Source organism: Uranotaenia lowii, chromosome 2 (genome assembly GCF_029784155.1).
Source record: "Uranotaenia lowii strain MFRU-FL chromosome 2, ASM2978415v1, whole genome shotgun sequence".
In the NCBI taxonomy this organism is placed as follows: domain Eukaryota; kingdom Metazoa; phylum Arthropoda; class Insecta; order Diptera; family Culicidae; genus Uranotaenia; species Uranotaenia lowii.
Window position 1 is genome coordinate 379276761 of NC_073692.1, and position 19836 is coordinate 379296596.

Here is a 19836-nt window from a genome sequence, read left to right on the forward strand (position 1 = left end):
ACTGAGTACTTCGAACAACTCTTCCGAGTCACGAATAGCGATGGCCATCAGAACCCGCAGCTCGAAACGCAAACAGTAAGCCGCATAAATGGCGTCCACTCGGAAGCGACCTCGCTGGCTGAAATAGAAGCGGCAATCAAAACCATGAAATCCAACAAAACACCTGGGACCGATTGCATCCCTGCTGAAATGCTGAAAGCCGACCCTGCCCTGTCAGCACAAATGTTGCACCGTCTTTTCGCTGACATCTGGGATACTGCAACATTCCTGGCCGACTGTACAACTGTGAAAGGAGACCTGACAGGCATAACGTTGATCTGTACAACCCTCAAAATACTCTGAAAAGTGATCCTGAACAGGATCCAGGAGAAAATCGACGCTACACTCCGACGGCAACAAGCTGGATTCCGATCCGGACGATCATGTGTGGACCACATCACAACACTACGAATCATACTGGAACAAATTAACGAATTCTCGGACTCTCTTCTGCTGGTGTTCGTTGATTTCGAAAAAGCATTATACCGACTTAACCATGAAAACATCTGGGCGGCTCTAAGGCGACGGGGTCCCAGAGAAACTAGTCCATCTCATCGAGGCACAATACGAAGCATTTTCGTGCAAAATCTTGCACGACGGTTTCTTGTCCGAACCAATCCCGATAAATGCTGGAGTGAGACAATCAGAAAGGCCCGATTTGCGTTTGCGAGTCTCCGAAACATCTGGTGGTCACGGCAGAGCTTTCTACGAACGAAAATCCGAATCTTGAACTCAAACGTCAAATCCTTATTGCAGTATGGGTGCGAAACTTGTTGCACATATGCGGTAACGACGTGAAAACTGCAAGTATTTGTAAACCGCTACCTACGGAATATCATACGCGCTTGGTGGCCTAGCGAACTGGATTTCAAATGAGGAACTACAACGCCGATGTCATCAAAGGGCGCTAGAAAACGAGACTCGGGAGCGTTAGTGGAGATGGATTGGGCACACGCTGCGAAGAGATGGGAACGAGATTTGCAGAGAGGCGCTAGAATGGAATCCAGAAGGACATCAAAGTAGAGGCAGACCCAGAAACTCGTGGCGGCGAGGCCTTACCGCCGAAATCCGAACTGTCGACTAAAAACTTGACTGGGACCAGGTGAAGACGCTGGCCGCGGATCGTCAACAGTGGAGGTCTTTTACCACGGCCCTATGCACCGGAGGATCGGCGCGGGATCATTTAGTAAGAAAGTAAGTAAGTATCATTTCTGATCTTTGACCTTGGTTATAGCGCCTTTGCTCGCTCTTGAAAAGAAACATTAGAAAAACAACAAAACATAATTAGTGTTCCCAAATCCCCTTCCCCCAGGAAAACTTCTTTCAAAATAATACAATGCCCATCAATCTCCTTGAATAGAGTAAAGCTATTTGATTTTAAATTTTAAATTTTATGTGTAAAAATACTTTTTTGATTAAATAGTAATGAAATCAAAAGATACTTATCTTATCATGAGGCTTCAGCAGTTTTTCGTAGATCCTCTACACAAAACAAAAGTCTGCATGTTCCTCAGTTATGTATCAATTTATTACCTATCACAGGAGTCTAGCATTCAATACCAACCCGCCACCCATGCATGTGCGCGAAAACGTAAATAATAATAATAAAAAAATTAGCCACGTTCTTTGTATGTAGCTTCTTTAGTTTGACCATAAGCAATCTTCAAAGTTCGCTGCACGCCAATGCTAGATTTTTTTTAAACTACTTTTCACTAATCTCAAAGCTATAGATCAGTTTCATCAAACACCACTTGAAAAAAGATCGCATTCCATTTTTGTGGTTCAGATTTGTAAATCCAATTTCGACGCCAATCTTCGCCTTTTAGGGTGGCTACTTTGAAGTTCCTCCACTGCGTATCACTTGGGTCGTACGTTGGTATAACTTTGCTTCCCATAACTTTTAATTTTCACTTGAAAACACTTTTATCCCCGAAAGTGATTATTGAAATAGGAAAGAAAAACACATGCGCGCTTAAACTGTTTTGCTTTTCACTTTCAATTCCACAAATATTCCCTGCTCTCTCCAAGAACACTGAATTCTACAATATTTCAAATGGGATAACTAAATCACTTTTAATGGTCTCAGCGGTTTAGATACCGAGAATTTTCTCATTTGAAAGTTCGTTTTAAACAATTATTTAAATAATATTTCCACCGACGAAGAACGAAAAAAAAAGCGACCGATGCTGCCAACAAGTCATGGCCTCCCTCTCAAAGCATACCGTCCGATTTCATTGTTAAACTTTGAATATAAGCTCCTACCACGGATTGTCAAGCAGCGAGTAGAAATAATAATGAAACGCCATCATATTTTGAATCCATCAAAAAAAAATGTTCGATCAGTAATCATAACATATTCGAAGAATTGACAGCCATTAAAGACCGCGTTGTTGAATACAACTGTCGAAGAAGATCAGGAAGGCTCATCTGCGTATTTTGGGCTTGGCGCATTCAATCCACCAGTCCAGCCAACTTCTATAGCGTGTTCGTTCACGTAGCCAACGGTTCCACTTTTGCTGAAACTCTTCTAAGTTCTTTTCTGTTAAAATCATGTTGTCGACAAACCTTTTTAGAGATATATGTACTTTGGTTATAATAACCAGTAGCATCTTTCAATGATAACACACAATTAAAATCAATCTTGCCTTTGATCGTGTTGATCAAAGTTATTTGTTATATGTTTTAAGAAGTCTGCAATTTCAACCTATCTTTATTTCTTTGTTGTGTAACACCATGTCGAAATCGGCCTCGAAAATAATGATCAACTGAAATCTGTCCCCTTCCTTTCCAATCCAACGCTCTGTTAGACAAGGTGATCCCCTCAGCATGCACCTTTTTGTCCTTTATTTGCACCCTCTCGTAGAAAAACTCCTATCCATATATAACAACCCACAAGAGCTAGTTTTGGGCATATGCTGACGACATCTTGATAATCGTGGAGAACGACGACAAATTTCAATGGATTTTGGACGCATTCAACGAGTTAGGGCTTTGCTCTGGGGCAGTTCTAAACACTAACAAGACCATGGCAATTAAGATCGGAACCCAGCAGAGTACGAGATCCCCTGGTTGGTTCACCCTTTGCGATTCATTGAAAATTCTTGGCGTCATCTTCTTCAATTCAGCTAAGCATACAATTGAGGAAAACTGATGCGACGTCATCAGGAAGACATCACAGCTTATGTGGAAATTCAAACCACATATCGTGTCCTTTCTTCAAAAAGTTTCCGTAATCAACACCTTTGTCACGTCGAAATTGTGGATCATCATCGTTGGCATCCCCAACTCATCAGCAGTTCGGATAACGTCTCAGATTGGAAACTTTATCTGGGAACGGCACCCAATCAGAGTTTCAATGGAGCAGATTGGTCTTGCAGTCGAGAAAGGTGGGCTCAATCTTCATTTACCGATACAAAAATGCAAAGCACTATTATTCAATTGTTTTGTACGCTGTTGAGAACACACTTCTTTTGCTTCTACATTTGATGGATTAATCGTTAATCCACTTTATCCAAGAGGCATTCCAGCGTTATATCCATGGCTGCCCTACACCGCTGATCAAGTTCAAGAAAACCCATCCACAACATCACTTTTTGAGGTCTTCAGAGGGAAAATGAAATCGCCAAAAATCGTCGAAGAAAACCCATCGGTGGAATAGAAACGAGTTTGGAGGAACATTCGGAGCCGACTTCTCTACAACAGGGAAATCCCTGTATTAAATATCTTCTGGTGAATCAAGGGATGCCACGTGCAGCGTTGATGTTTAGGCAGAACATAGCAGATAATGCATTTTGTGTGCACTGTCCGACAGTTATTGAAGATTTGGAACATAAATTATCCGATTGCAGTAGAATAGTACATTTGTGGCCCTTTTTTAAATCTAAATTAGAGTCAGCTTTGAAGAGAGTTAGTTTTTATGATTTTGCCTATCCCGATTTTAAGAAGAAGTGAGAAGAAATAAAGCGCTGAAATTGTTTATTGTATATGTAAGCTTTGTATTAAAAGCTAGTAGTGATTTAACGGTAGAGGCTCTAGATATTACGGTGCATTGCGAGAATTTGTATTCACTCTACAATTTCTTGTAGAGAATAAAACCCGAAATATATATGTTTACAAAGAAAAAGGTTTTTTTTTAAATCATTGAATATGTTGAAGAGATAGAAACATTTATTTACAAAAGCGATATTTGTGAAGAAAAACTCAAATAAAAGAAGCAAATCAATAATACCACTGATCCCATCGATTCTTATTTTGACCTTTGTCAGCGTCAGAATCTATTTGTCCCATGTAAATACGAACATGGTCAATCCTCCCTCGACTGCGCCCGGAAGCAGCTGATTGAATTCCCAAACCACCCAAACGTCGTCGCCGTCGAATCGAAATGCTAACGAATCGAGAAGCTCCGGATCGAGAGCGGATGTGGATGGATCCACATTATCCAAATCTAATAGATTTTCAAGGATGTGTCGATGTGTGGGCGGGCAAAAACGTCCGCCGTCTTCTTCCTCGAGGTTCTCCCGGAAAGGACAGGCGTCACAAAACCCAATTGTCACCGAAGCTTTCATCGGGTCGGGGTCCACCATTGAAGAATACGGAATCGAATGGGAGATTCTTCTTAGGGTTGGGACGATATGATGGGACAAACGTGAAGTTGACAGATGTACAGATGAGGTCGAAACCGTTTGGGTAATCCGAAAACATTGCGTTCCTCGGGTCTTTCCCACCAAACTAACAGTGTCCCATCCTAGGGGAAGGTCAAGGACAGCATCGGAAAATTGTTCCATGTTGAAGTGGTTCTCCCAAAGGCTCACCGGAACCGGGAGCACATCGTTAAATGAACCGCGTGCACTCTACCGCGAATAATGTTCCGCCAAATGTGGCCAACCGAAAAATGAACGAAACGAAGGTACCTACTCTTTCTCTCTCGGTTCGAAACTTCCTCAATGAGACGTTATCGATTATTTCCGGTAGCATAAATTTACACGAAAATTTATGGCGGGGGATGTAAGTGTTGTCGTATCTCCACCAGCGGCGACAACGACCCCACTTCCGGTTCCTGAACAGTTTCAACCTCATCTTTTATGGTAAATTATTTGGTCGACTTGGAATCTGAACGCCTTCGCAAACTCGGGAAGGTGTTTATTTTGAAGCTTAAATATGGGGGAAAACTTCCTCTCCCCCAGATCAATAATTTTCTGAGAAAATTCCTGCTTTAAGACACACAATTTTTAATGTCCACGGGATTTTAAAGCAAACCGAGGACAAACACTGCTTTGCCTATTCCATAATTTATAATAACTATCCAACTGTGAAGAGAGCTTTTCCAACCCCTGCTGCTTCCTTTCGAAAGGGTAACTTCAAAGAGCGTGCGCTTCCACACTTTCGCCCGACAAGCAAATCGACTAAGTAAGGATGATCATAAATTTTGCGTCCTTTGGTTTTCTTACTAAGAACGGGGTGGGGATTAATTTGCTCCCATATGGGGCCTCGCCACTTGTCGTTCTACTAAGGAAGGGTTGTTTTTGGGCTTACACCAGAAGAAACAACATCTGTTGGCTGCCACTCGATCAGTCGCTTTATGGTGTTATGAAGCGTAAACCTATGGCACGATTTATTCAAGGAACCGAAATTATGCCAGGAAACCATTTACGGGAGGCACATGTGAAGTAATCAGAATATTCAATATATCGACACTCATAAAATGCTGATAAGTTTCGGTACGACTTCGGTGAGGCGCAACTGCTGATCTGAGATCTATGTACATTAGACCGCTGCAAGCTTAGTATGGAAATTTCAAATTCTTCATTTTTTACACCTCCCATAACTTCTTTTTGTTGTATTTGCTGCCAGAAATAGCAATAAAAAATTTCTAAGCAACCGTTTCAGCCCTAAATTAGCGCAACAAGTTTTAATTTTTTATGAAAATTTATATAGGAAAACAAACTTCCATGCATGATTCATCAAGTCTTCCTTTCCCCTCTTATTTTGTACCCCTGTTATGGACGTCATTCCTACTTTGTAAAAGCCTTATCATTCAATTTAAAACAAATTATTAGAATTAGAGGTATGCTACTTTCCAAAATTGGCATGAATTCAACATAAAACACCATATTTAGGACTTGCATTTATGAAAAAGTCCGATTCATACACACTCAAATTTCATTTTCAGGTTAGGCCTACAATATTCTCAGATTTGAATGAACTAGGAACAATTAATCAATGTATCAATGAATGTTAGCGTCAATGAAATGACCCTTTTAAACCCTTGTGGGCTTAGTGATAAAATAAAACTATAGTAGATTGTCCAAATTTTTCACTCTTCTAAGCCTAGGATACTCACACACAAAAAAAATCCCTATAGCGTTCCAACGCTCAGTGAGAAGAACGCACCTTGTTTTAATATTCGAAAATGGGTATCACTTCCGGCTTTTGATGGTAATCAATTCCCAAATTGAAATATGTCCCCTACACACGTGCCTCATGGACCAAAACAAAAACAGAACGCTCTAGGTCCTGGTCCTGGCCGTAACGGGAACCGCAAAAGTCGTTCCTTGGCACTAAAACTAGAGGGATAGCATCATCCTCCTGATGGCATCATGGTTGCCTTCATATGTATCATGCTGTGGACCTTCTACCATACTGGCAATCCAATAGAGAGAAATTGATTTTCTTGCTCGACATGACACGGGCCAGGGTTGAAATATTGAAACGTCTCGTTGTTATCGGTATTGGTGGATTGAGAGCAGCATCATATCGAGGGAGAGGCAAAAAAAAACTATAACAGAAAACAACGGAAAACCCCGTCGGGAGTCTGGTCGGTGAAAATTAGGGAGGCCCCCATTTTACAATTTTCTTCAATCCTCGTCTCCAACCCCTAATATTGATTGGATCAATGATAAACACAACAATCAAACAACACATGAAATTTTTACAATAAATATCATAATTAATTTTTACAACGTTGTTTAACAAAAAAAAAAAACTTTTGTGAAATGTTGTTCTAGACTGGATGAATTTTTTACGTGAAAAGTATTTAGTAGGTTAGACCCTTTTTTAAGATGTAGCTCATTTTCAGCAATGCCACATTTTTATGTTCAGATCGTTCAAACTACACCTTGAAGGAGTTGATTGGTCATTGTTAAAAAAATTAAAAATAGACAAAAAAGTAAATTTTAATCTTACATTAATCTAACATTACACTTTTTCGCATCATTGCCGCAGAAAATATGAAAAAGAGTATCCCGAGCAGACTTTTATGGCAAAATTATAGCAAATTTTGCTATCACGCCTTGAGAGCCAAATGTGCTCTCATTTTGGTTGACATAAGGTGGTACACAGCAAAAATGAGAGCACAAATTTTCATACTTCGTTAGCAAAGTGATGCCTAATTTTGCTAAAAGTGAGACCTTAACTACACCTCAGTTTACGAGAGCTTGGAGAGCAAAATTATGCCAATATAAAGCATCAAATAAATTTCTTCGACAGCAAAATTGGCATCAACATGCTCTCAAAATTTATTTAAAATAAGGCATCGTTAGACTTCAGAACAAGCAAAATTTGGCAATACGTTGCTACTCATGTACGAAAATTTTGCGCTCATTTTTTCTGTGTACCATTTTAAATCAAACAAAATTAGAGCAAATTTGAAACTCGAGGTGTGATAGCCAAATTTGCTTTAAATTTACCTTAAAAGTCTGCTCGGTTTATGAATATTGTCTTCTTGTAAGCAACTGCGACAGTAAAAATGTCAATGCATTATGAAATCGCCTTCAGTTATGCAAACAAAAGTAGGATTGATATAAACAGAAAAAAAATCTTCATGTTCATGCATTACATACATTAAGGCGTTTACAATATGAAGATTTGAAAAAAATATAGGTATCAGACATTCGAGCCAAGAAAGATTTATGTTCATAAAACCTACTTTCGAGAAACAAAGTTCAATTTTTAGATAAAATTAAAAATAAATGAATCTTAATATGAAAGTAACAATTGATTACTCAACTTAATTAATTTCGCTCCGTTCTGGCATCTTCTAATTTGTGTCATATTATGAAACCATGTTAAATAAGATTGTTTGCAACAATCCTTTCAGAAAAATGATAGTTTGAATCATCACTTTCACAGAATAGCATACCGTAGCCGTTACCCATCGAAACCTAGGGCACGGTTTTCTTTTAGCTGTTATTTTTATATAAATAAAAATCAAGTAAGTAGTAATAGTTTCTTAATATTCTTTAGAAATTTTTGTAAATTGGTCTTGAAACTGATGTACTTTTCTTTAAAATAAAAATATTAAATTCTTGAAAAAAAAAACTTACTGACTTAAAGGTAGGTAGGTAAACTTACGGTGTACTTCGTGCTGGACTGGATAACTAAAGCGTTTGAAAATTGAATCCTGGGTTTGCCACTCATTCGAACAGCACACTTAAACTTCTTGCTCGAACAGTGGAGGCACTCTTCCAGAGTCAGTCACAGTTCACTTATAATTGGTGATAGTTTTTTTCATTTGGGACGATTTTCCACTCAATAAGCATGATTTTTAGTTACTTTCGCTTTTGAATCCTTCTCGGGATATAACTAGCGAGATGGCAGCTGAAGGTTCCATTTCCTTGGTCATAAGCTAGAAAAATGAAAATGATTTTAGTTTTGTGCTGTGTTCTAGGTCACTTACATTTTATACCGATTTCCTGTGGAATCACAACATAAAAATTTATTATTTCGAGAAAACTTTTTGGTTCTATCTCTTGTCAACTTTCGGATACATCCAAGGAATCGAAGGTACCATGTTGAACAGCACAAAGAAAAATTATAAAAATTGGTACCTTTAAAAAACAGGTTGTTGAATAGACCACAATAAAATTACTTGTCTTAACTTACCTTATATCCAAATGAATTGGAATTCGGCAATCTGCAATCAAACCACATTCCTCACCACATTCGTCACCGGCTTCGTCCACTTTTTTGCCATCGAACCAGTACTTATTTTGCGACCGGGGCTTTTCGGTTTTCCCGGCGATTTTGGTTCAAGGACAAATTTGAAGGTTGGTTTTTCGAGAGTCAACGCTGGTTTGGCCAGGAATGCAAATTTACCGAGTCGGGTCAAATTACATTACCGGTTTTGGTAGCTCAAATTTAAACACTTTCGAGTTTACAAGTGGACTTGATTGATGCTCGCGGTTTGACCTGAAACGGTTGACGGAACGGCAGCTACTGATTTGGCTGGGGTTAAGCCAAATGTGAAATCACCGGATCAAAAACTTAAACCATTGCAGCCTGTTGTTATTGTGGTGGCTGCTAGCTTGGGAGCTGATTGGGCTGGAGCTGTACAGAGCTCGATATTTTCGTTTCTTCCTATTTGTGCCGGAACAGAATAGACGGAAAGAAAAATAAAGTTCATTCTTAATTTTTTATTAAAAGCTTACAAAAATTACCTGGTTGATCAAATCTTCCGCTGTGATCCAAATTTTGCCATCGGTTACTTTGAATTTCAGCAAAAGTCGACACATCTATGCTGTTTTTCAAGCACGAAAGCGAGATGCCTCCGGTCTGCTTGCTCCAAAATCCAACCAACTGCCTGGTCACATCGTTGGTGTTCTTCATCCAGATTTTTTCGGCTTCCGGGACTCCACACAAGCACTTGGTGAACACTCATGACGACGTTATTCCCTTTTGGGGTGACAGTTCGCAAGTCATGTTTACAAAATTTTACGAACGAGAAATGGGGTGCGGTGAATGTTTTTGTGTAGCTGCACGGTCAAGCAATGGAACTCAAAACTCAGTTTGAGGATAGCAAAATCTCAAGTCTCATTTTGTGAACTAAATTTAGCGCATTTTTGGTTTCTGAAACAACGCTGTTTTGACAATGTTTAGGCTAGAAAACTGAAAGTGGCGCTGCACTGCCAAAAATATCGTGTTGAATTTATGAAAATCGTGTTGAATTAATCGTACAAATTCGAATGCCGCCTTCTTTATCGAGCAATCGATCCGAATAAGCAAACGTTCCTGACAGGGTGACTTTCATCGGTAATAAAAATAGTGGTGTCTCCCAATTTTAAGTCCTCGCAATATTTTGTCATTTGTTCGAAGGAATTCCCGGAAAGTTGCCTTAAGGAAGAAATTTTGAGTTCAGGTACCGAATCTTGTTTTAAGAAAGCCGGGTCATGAACATGGATAACATATCTAAAAATTGAGCTCAGTTGTCAGATTTGCCTGCCTGCCCAAATTTCAATGACCAAAAGCATGAATTCAGCTGATTTCTCTATTATTAAACAGGACTGCACCGACTGCACATTTTTAACTGAGCCATTAGAAAAATCCATCAAATCGGTGTGAAATCCGTCAATTAAAAAAAAAATCAACGCTTTTTGGTTGATCTTTATACAGACCCACGAAATGTAAGTTAAAACAAAGATACAATAAAATATTTTATGAAATGTATTTAATACCACTATTTTATTTTTTCTAGTCAATTGATAAAAGTAACCATATTGAATTAAAATTATTTTTACTCATTGTAGTTTTTTTGGGTTAGGTTTGAAAATATAATCTTCATAAGAATTTACTAAACACCTTAAGTACACTCTTTCATTGTGAAATGGTTGATTTTCATATTATTGATTCGTTACGTATTTTACTTTATTGACGTTTACTAAAAAACGGTAAATCATCCTTTCATATTGGTTAAGCTTGCTTTTTTTGGATAATCGAACCTATGAAGCCTTCAACACAAGATTATGCTTTTGGTATCTTGATCTTTTTTTCAACTTATAGAACTTATAGATACTTTAATGAGGCCAAGCAAATGTACAGCAAATGATGCTTCAATTTTGGTTTCATGATAGGAAAGTTATTCAAAATAAATATACTCTGACAGGATAGTATGACAGCTTTATTATGCCTAATTGTGCTATCACATTAAATTTTTCACTGGATTTGACTTTTTACTTTGAAAAACGCTGATACCAAAATGATGCCCAGTTTTGCTGTTAATTCAATTGTACACCAAATTATGCTAAATTTTTGCTATTGATATTTAATTATGGTTGCTGCTTGCTGTCACGTAAAAATGTTCGATACCTTAATGATGCCTCGTTTAGCTTTCTTCAAAGAATATACAGCAAAATGTGCTATCAGTTTGTTATTGAGAGCTTATTTTGGTATTATTTAGCTATCGATTTGGGCATCAATGTCTGCTCGGGATAGCATCTTGGCATTTATGAAAAAATAACTCGCAATTTCATGTAAAACTCTGCGTCTCACATAGGAGAACGCTTTGGAAAAAGTTGGCCCCAACCTGTTTTCTCTCTGAAAGCATGAAAAATCGTTTTTTCGTCGTTTTTAAGTTAACACAACTTATTTTAAACCAAATATGCTCGATTCAGTATTTTTTCATTTTTGGGTCATTCACTGCTTCTTAAAAATGTTTATTTTATTTCGGGATAGTCACTATCTTTTTTCGAAAACACTCTTTGTTTTAACCATTTTGTCTTTAATCTAATTTTCAGACGCAATCAAGACCAAAACAAACTTATTTCGTCATTCATAGATATTGAGCATGTAGATGATTCGTAAATGGTCTGGATTATGAAATGATCCAATGTTTAAAAGTTCGGATGGTACAGCCAAAATATTAATCAAGGTCTATTAAACTCATACCAGCTTATTGTCCTTTTTTAACCGAGAAAGGATGTCAATATTCTATAAAAATGTGGAATTTTATTCTATTGGAACATCTATTTCTGAAAATATCATATTACCTCTAAAATTGCAACATGATTTGAAATAATGGCAATGAAGTTTTTTGATTTTTTTTTCAAAGTGTTCTTTCTATTAAGCTATTATGTGCTGGTAGCACTGACATTTTCTCATCAAATCAACTGATTCGAGCTCAAGCTTTAAATTTTGTTTAGCCTCATCCTATAGTTTATAAGATTTAAACATCACTTGAAATTTTAAGTGATCAGGACAAGAAATTATTGGGTTATAAGGTGGTCGTTTTTTCATGCGAAAGAAAAGCTCCACAAACTCCTGAAGAACTTCAATTTTAAGTCATTTTATGAATCCATGGTGGAAAATTTTGTGCCAAATTTAATATTCTTTCAAGAACATTTTTAAAGGCAAAAAAACATTAAACTGGTCAGCGTTGAAAAAAAAAATCAATTCAACTTACATCACTGCTGTTGCTTGACAATTTATACTTTGAAACTTTCAAACTTAAATTGATACGTTTTTTATACATTGCAATGGACTCAGTCATGACCTATTTTCTATTAATTTTCACTCAAACAATGTATGAATAAATGGAATTAAAAATATTATTTTGAAATACTGGTTATTCATTTTAAAGTTTTTTTACATAAATAGTTTATCGTGTTAAACAGAAACATTTGAAAACACATCCTAAAACATTTCAAATGATGATAAGGATTTGTATAAAGAATCCTTTAGAAACAAAATAGGAAATTTACTTTCATCTATGGTTGAAATCTTCAAATTTGTATAAAAATATGGTGAATTTAGTTTAAGATTGTCTGAAGTTTTCCCGCACGAATCGGGGTCAGGCAAAACCGGGCTATTTTATTTAAAATCTTGTAAAACTCGGCATAATATTTTCAAATTTTCAAACCAAAATCCTGTAAATATCCGGGAGAATTTGACAAAAAATCATGAACTATTCAAAAAAATCAAGTAAAGATAACATTTGAAGAATTTTTTCTTATCGAAAAACATAATCAAATTTTAAATTGTATTACAGGATCTCAAAAAATCATTAGTGTTAATTTATAAAAATAAAAGTTATAAAAGTTTATTTTCAAATTTAAAATTTTAAATTTGAATTATTGGTTGAATAAAAAAAAATGTAAATGAATCTTGACAAAATCAGTATATTTTTCAACAAAATTAGGGCAAACCGGGTCGGGCCAAACCTTTCCCATTTTTTTTATTTATTAAATATCCGGGCTAGTCCGAGTTAAACCGAGTAATCAGGCCAGCTTAATTTTGCTTATTTGATTTGAACTTATAGTAAGTTTTTATTAAGAAAACATTCGATTTCAAGAAAAAATTTTTTCTAAAAATAGATCTATTTTTAAAAGTAAGAGTAAAAGATAAAAATTTAACGGTTCAAATCGGATTTATGCAAACCCGATCCTAGTTAAAGATTAAAGTTTGAAATTTGGTTTTGGAAAAAAAAAAACTACAATATTAATAACGTTGAACAATACGCCTAAACATTTGGAATTCTATGCAATTTATTTAAGAGATGATACTATTAGACAGGGGTGAGCAACCCGCGAGACCCTTATGTGAGGCCCGCGAAGCTTTTTTCAAATGTTCATGCGTAAACTTTTTTCTACAATGGATTATTAGGAAAAATGAATAAGACATGGTGAAATATGCGCTAATCTGCATTTTCCCAACAATCATTCAGATTGTTAACCTTTTCCCTAGCTTTTAATGCATTTATTATGTTCTATTCAAGGCATGAATGCAATATTGTCTATTGGCATGATGTAATATTGGAGTTTTCTTTATTATTTAGGAATCAGGATACATTTTTCCTAATAATTCAACTCCTACAAATTTGAAAATCAAAATCCATTGAAGTTGGGAAGAGCAGCGAAAAATCGGAAGCTACACATGATCAAAGGAATTTCGAAGTCCGTTAGTTAAGTCATTATTTTCGTTTCAAGCAAAAATAAAGTTTAATGATAAAAAAAAAGCTAAGCAGATAATATTTTTAAATTATTCTATAGAATTCGACAAAAAGGATGGTTCGGCAAGCATTAAAAAACTGAAAAAAATTAAAACCAAAACTTTGTGAAATATTTTTTATTTCTTAATATTGACGAAAATTACAAAAGTTTAATAATAATGACTGGGTGAACGTTTTTGAATTTTTTATCAACTTGAATTATCCGGCATCAAAGTTACCGACAAAAATCAAAGTTTTTGATAAAAGCAATAGATATCTGAAATTCTGTGATTCAACCCAAAAGGTCTTTGACAATTATCTGTGATGTTTTTTTTCAGAAATTTAATAGAAAATGTATATCAATCATCGATAAATTGAGTTATTTCACTTTAAAATCGCATTCCCCATTACCAAAGTCATTATATAACTAAAGAAATTATATCCCAATAATATCTAAATAAGAAAAAAAAAAAATTAAAAATCTGCATAAAAATTCTAGAATTAAGAATGTAGTTTTGTAGATACCTAATGGTTTGAAAATATGTGAAATTGAAAAATTTTCCGTGATTTTGACCACATTGTTCAATTTCAATTCAAGAAACGGGGGTATCACCGTTTGAAAAAAAAATCTAGGCTTTGAGGACAAGTTTTAATTGTGGAAAACAATCCCACAAAGTCAATTAGCAATTCAACGTCCAATGCTAAGAAGACGGCGATTTCTTTGAATGCATATTTTTCACACATATCATTGTGGATGGCTCCAGGAAATTTTTAAATGGAAGTGATGACAAATAATAGTACATGAATGTTCTATGAACGAATGTTTGCCAAGAAGTACTTTAAAAAAAATTGAGAGAATTGAGAAATGACAAAAGTTTAATAAAGCACCTTCTCAATATCGGGTATTCACAAAGTCGTGTTAAATATCTGATATTAAACACGTAAGTTCGATTTATCTTTCCTTTTTCAGATTTGTTTTTGCCAGAAACTTTCGGATATAAAAATGACAAGAAGCTCTGCTTATTGTTGAAAAAAAAGTTATTATAAGTGCGGCCCGCCGACAAAATTTCAAATTTAAATTGGCCCGTTGGTTCAAAAGGTTGCTCACCCCTGCTATAAGATAAAAGTAGTTTAAAAGCTACAGTGCTGGATGATAATGTATACTAAATTACCCCGATAGTAGAAATTTTAAATAGTTCAACTTTTAAGCCACGAGACAAATAAATCAACAATAACATCAAGATACATGTTTCTTTATCATCCATTAATTTTCATTAAATATCAATTCCTGTGGATGGTGTTTTTTTAAATAGGTTTTTCATAAGACAAAACTTGTAAATTTCTGCTGAATTGTGCAAAAGAACTGATTTTGTTTAAATTCTAAAATCGAACTTACAATCAGAATTATAAGCCAGTGATATTTTGTAATTTAAACTCCTTACCAAAATAGTCATCCTGATAATTTAATTTTGTTTGCGGAACTCATTCACGAGCTGAATCTGAGTATTGAACCTGAATCTCAAATTAGAATTTTCAATATGTTTCGGAATTTCAATACGTTTTCTGAAATGTACATAGAAACGGTTTCTGATTTTAGAAATAAGGAGCGTATTCGAAAAATGCAACTTTTGAATGTGTGGATGTAAATTGATGGAATTTTCAGTAAAGTCACTTGGTAATGTAATGTTTACATGTTTTTTTTTTCTTTTGGGGGTTCTCGTTGATGTTGTTCGGTGATGTTTAGAAGAAAAGATTTGCTTGTTTTTTACGTTTCGGTTTACTGCTTTATTTCAACCATCTTCAGAAATTATTTTGTTATGTAAAATGAGGAGAATTTTTTTTTATAATAACTATAGCCTAATTAATAAAACGTTAAAGTACAAAAGTAAAAACACTCACAAAAAAGCTATTTTTCCGCCTGCTATGGTCGTCGCTTAAATTGGAAAGGAAGTCAAGTTTATTGCTGCTGTTGCTGCTGGTTGTCGTCGGGACGTTTATTAGAGTTTTTTGGATTCTCTCGTTCTCTCTCCTCTCTGAGTTTGGTCCACAGTCCGTTGTAGGCATTGGAAACTCCCTTCGTATCAATCTGGAGATTAACCGCTTGGTTCCCTCTCAGTTTGATGTGCAGTTTTTCCGCAATCAACCTTTGCGACTTGTGGCTGATCCTCTCCAGAATTTGGGTTTTCGCAAAATCGAACGTGTGGTCAGCGTCGTCTTCCAGTGCGAGTTGCGCTAGGCCAGTTCAAACTGAATGGGGAACCAAGCGGTTAATCTCCAGATTGATACGAAGGGAGTTTCCAATGCCTACAACAGCAATAGACTTGACTTCCTTTCCAATTTAAGTGACGACCTTAGCAGGCGGAAAAATAGCTTTTTTGTGAGTGTTTTTACTTTTGTACTTTAACGATTTATTAATTAGGCTATATTCTTATTTAATTTTTGGCATTACGGCGAGTTGTGATAATTCAAGGTAGAATATTTAGAAAGAACATGAAAGTATTATAGGTGGAAAGATCAAAGCTAGAGCGCTTTGGGTAGAAGAAATTGAATAGTTGGTGAAAATGTGAGCAGGGCTTTTGTTTTGTGAACAGCTTTTGAACTACTTGCGTGATTCTTTGCCGCTCCCCGTTTCAATGTTGATAGGAAGCGATGAAGAAACCCATCGCATTCCTACCCACATTGAAACACGGACGGGTCGAACACATGAGATTATGTCCGACCGGGCAAAAAATCACCCAAGCAGCGCTCACATGTGCTGTTCTATTGCTAAGCCAATTCTATAGTTATTATAAAAAAAATTTCTCCTCATTTTACATTACAAAATAATTTCTGAAGATGGTTGAAATAAAGCAGTAAACCGAAACGTAAAAAACAAGCAAATCTTTTCTTCTAAACATCACCGAACAACATCAACGAGTACCCCCAAAAGATAAAACCAGCGGTGATCTAAACGGTCGTAAATAAATGATTACATGTGCAAATTTTTGTGACGTTGTGTCAAGTGGTTTTGAGATAGCGTCCAATGAAAAAAAAATTCTACTTTTATTTATGTGCAACACGTGCGCTTTCTATTATACATACTTTGAACCACCATTTTTTAAATCAAGGCTATTTTTGATTACATTTTCTGTTTCTTAAAGCTTGACCTTCGAAATAATTAAAAATTTTAAATTTGTTCGAAAAAAGAGATAAACTAGCTGATAGCTGAAAATCTCTTTAATAAAGATATAAAAAAAAGTAGGTCGAAGTTATAACAAATATAGACAATTATCCACGTTCGGCACAAAAACAAAATTTTTGACTTTTTATCACTCCACCACCGTTTTTGCGTAATGACACGATTCCAGATCCGACTTAAATAAAGTAGAAACTTTGTTGAACCTATTGAAGTGCTTTTCATAGACAACGGTCGCCTTTGGACGCAGTTTATTTTTTGTATTTTTAGTAATTCATCGTGTCAATCGTTATGAAACACTGAGTAATTTGCAGTTTCCACCGATCTTTAGCCTCCTCACGAACTAGACATAAATTTATCAAATTTTTACTCCTTGTGTATCCCCGGGAAATACAGGCGAGACTTGTTATTGAAAAGTTTCTGGTTGGAATCCTGCCAGGTGAGCGCTAAAGAGTTCGTTTTGATGTCCATAACGAAATTTTTCAAAATATTTCCCCAAAAGAAGTCTTAATACTTTGCGCATGATTTGACCATCTTATTTTGTTTATTTTAGCGTGGGGCTTGTTTTCTACCTTGTATAAATGAAGTCAAGCCTATTTATAAGTCAGCTTGGTAAACCAAACAGAAAAATTTGACTTTTTTTATCACTTCCTCTACTCAAATTTACGGATTTAGCTTGAAAAAACCTCTCACATTCCACTCACTTCATGGAATCAATCACCTTCACTTTTATTCAAACTTAAGTTCATTATTTTATCTTCTAAGACTTCTTAAACAATGTATCATGTGAATTTTGGTCAAATAGTTAATTTCCAGCTGGTTTTTGGGTCTTCCACTGAAACTTTTCTGGATTTTTCTCGTTTCTGTCCAAAAATTTTTGTGAATGATCTTCAATATTGAATGCTTACTCAAAACAACTGACAGATTGTCACCAAATTTTGTTCACGTACACATTACATTACTAGGTAGCTTCACTGAAAATCTTATCAATTTTCATTCAAGCATTCGAAAGTTATTCACAAAACAAAGTGTTTTTTTAGAATACCCTCCTTTTGAACCAATAGTATTGAAATCGGTTTCAGAGCCTTTATCATTAATCCGTATTTATAATTCGGATGTTTTGGGTTTCAATGATTATTCATAATTTCAATTATGTATTTCTAATACGACTTGCAAATCTAAGTAAAAAAAAATTCGAATGATGAATCTTTATCGCCATTTTGAAGCTTTGTTATGTTGAAATTTTGTATATGATTTCCATGTTTTTTTTTGTATTTGGAAAAATTTTAACGGAATTTCAAAAACTATATGAATTTCGAACTTTATGAATCAAATTTTGAAAGAATGGTAAAATTTAAACGACGAATTCAAACGCAACGTTTCATTTTAATTTTTTAATTATGAAAATCAAGAATCGTTAACTGAATACATAATCCGAAAATGAAAATAATAACTCAATTTCGATTTTAATAAAAAGGAAACAGAATCTCTGAAATTAGATTAATCTTATTAAAAATTTAATATTCAGAAATGAATCACTATCAAAAAGTGAGAAAATTTCGAAAAACTGTAGCTTAATTCTGAACCTGAGATTTGCTTTCGAGTTTTGACATCAGTTCCTACGGCCATGTCTAAGCTTGAAAATGGAAAATATGCATATTTTTAGAATTATTAATACCCAAAAATTTTGAAAATATGCCCTTGTACTTTGTTCGTAAATCTTGAAGAAAAGTTCGTTTTTTTTTTAAATATTGCAGTGGATTGGGGAGAGTTTTCTCTTCAATGCGGAAAAATTTCAGAGAAAATTTTTCTTTATAAAAAAATAAGTGAAAGTATTATAGTATTTCATCTTGGTAAGCAGTCTATTTGTGAGCACTGAAATTCTCGTTTTCGAATTCTTCCACATAGCTGAGTGAGGGCCACCCTAGTGAAGACCAACTGGGAGGGAGGAAAAATAAAAGCAAGTCGTTACTTACCGGGTATTGTAATAACTAGACTTGTAGTACGGTGGATGCGAATCGAAAACGTAGTTCAGGATCGGTCCGGTGCTCTTCAGCAGCTTCCGGTGTTCGTCCACTGGTTTGACCAACATGGCCGGTGTGGTCGGATTAAGGTTCATCGAGTTGATGGTTCGATGTTTTTGTTGTTGTTGTTGTTGATGTTGTTGTTGCGGTGGTGGGGACGATGCTACTGCCACCGAAGGTTGCGCCTGTTGATGGTGCTGGGGCGTCGGGACGCTTGCAGGAGGTTCTGCTGTTGTGGTCGCCATCGTCCGTGGAGAGCTGATATTGTTGTTTGACATAGTTGGTACTGACCAACTGCCACTACTGCTACTGCTAATACTGCTGGTTCTGCTACCCCGATCGTCGTCGTCGTTGGTTTCGTCTGTCGATTCCCCGGTGCCCGTTATCGATGGAAGTTGCTGTTGCTGATGATGATGTTGTTGTTGCTGCTGTGAGGTTGATGGATCGACTATGTTCACCAAAGCCGTCACTTCCAAATCCGTTGCGTGCAATGGATTATCGCTGTCGTTTCGTTCCTCTGGTGGAATGGAATCCGGCTCTGCGGGAAACAAAAGCAGAGAGAGAATGGAATCTTTAAGTTTTTGTTCGGTTTTCAATTTGAGAAATGAATATGTACATTGTTGGTTGATGAATGGATGAAAAACCCGCTATAAGCCATATTTTGTATTTTTTTTTTTTAAATTTTGTCATTTTTGTCATTTTTGTCATTTTCTTCATTTTTGTCATTTTTGTCATTTTTGTCATTTTTGTCATTTTTGTCATTTTTGTCATTTTTGTCATTTTTGTCATTTTTGTCATTTTTGTCATTTTTGTCATTTTTGTCATTTTTGTCATTTTTGTCATTTTTGTCATTTTTGTCATTTTTGTCATTTTTGTCATTTTTGTCATTTTTGTCATTTTTG

The 19836-nt window shown here is 35.7% G+C and overlaps 1 protein-coding gene across 1 annotated transcript in view; it reads right to left on the reverse strand.

Annotated features, from left to right (window-relative positions):
- LOC129742128 (uncharacterized) overlaps positions 1-19836 on the reverse strand; it is a 320969-nt gene that overhangs the window by 257923 nt on the left and 43210 nt on the right. The window contains exon 2 of the mRNA XM_055733972.1: positions 18887-19472. Within this exon, the coding sequence (XP_055589947.1) occupies positions 18887-19472 (586 nt within the window). The remainder of the gene's footprint in view (positions 1-18886; positions 19473-19836) is intronic.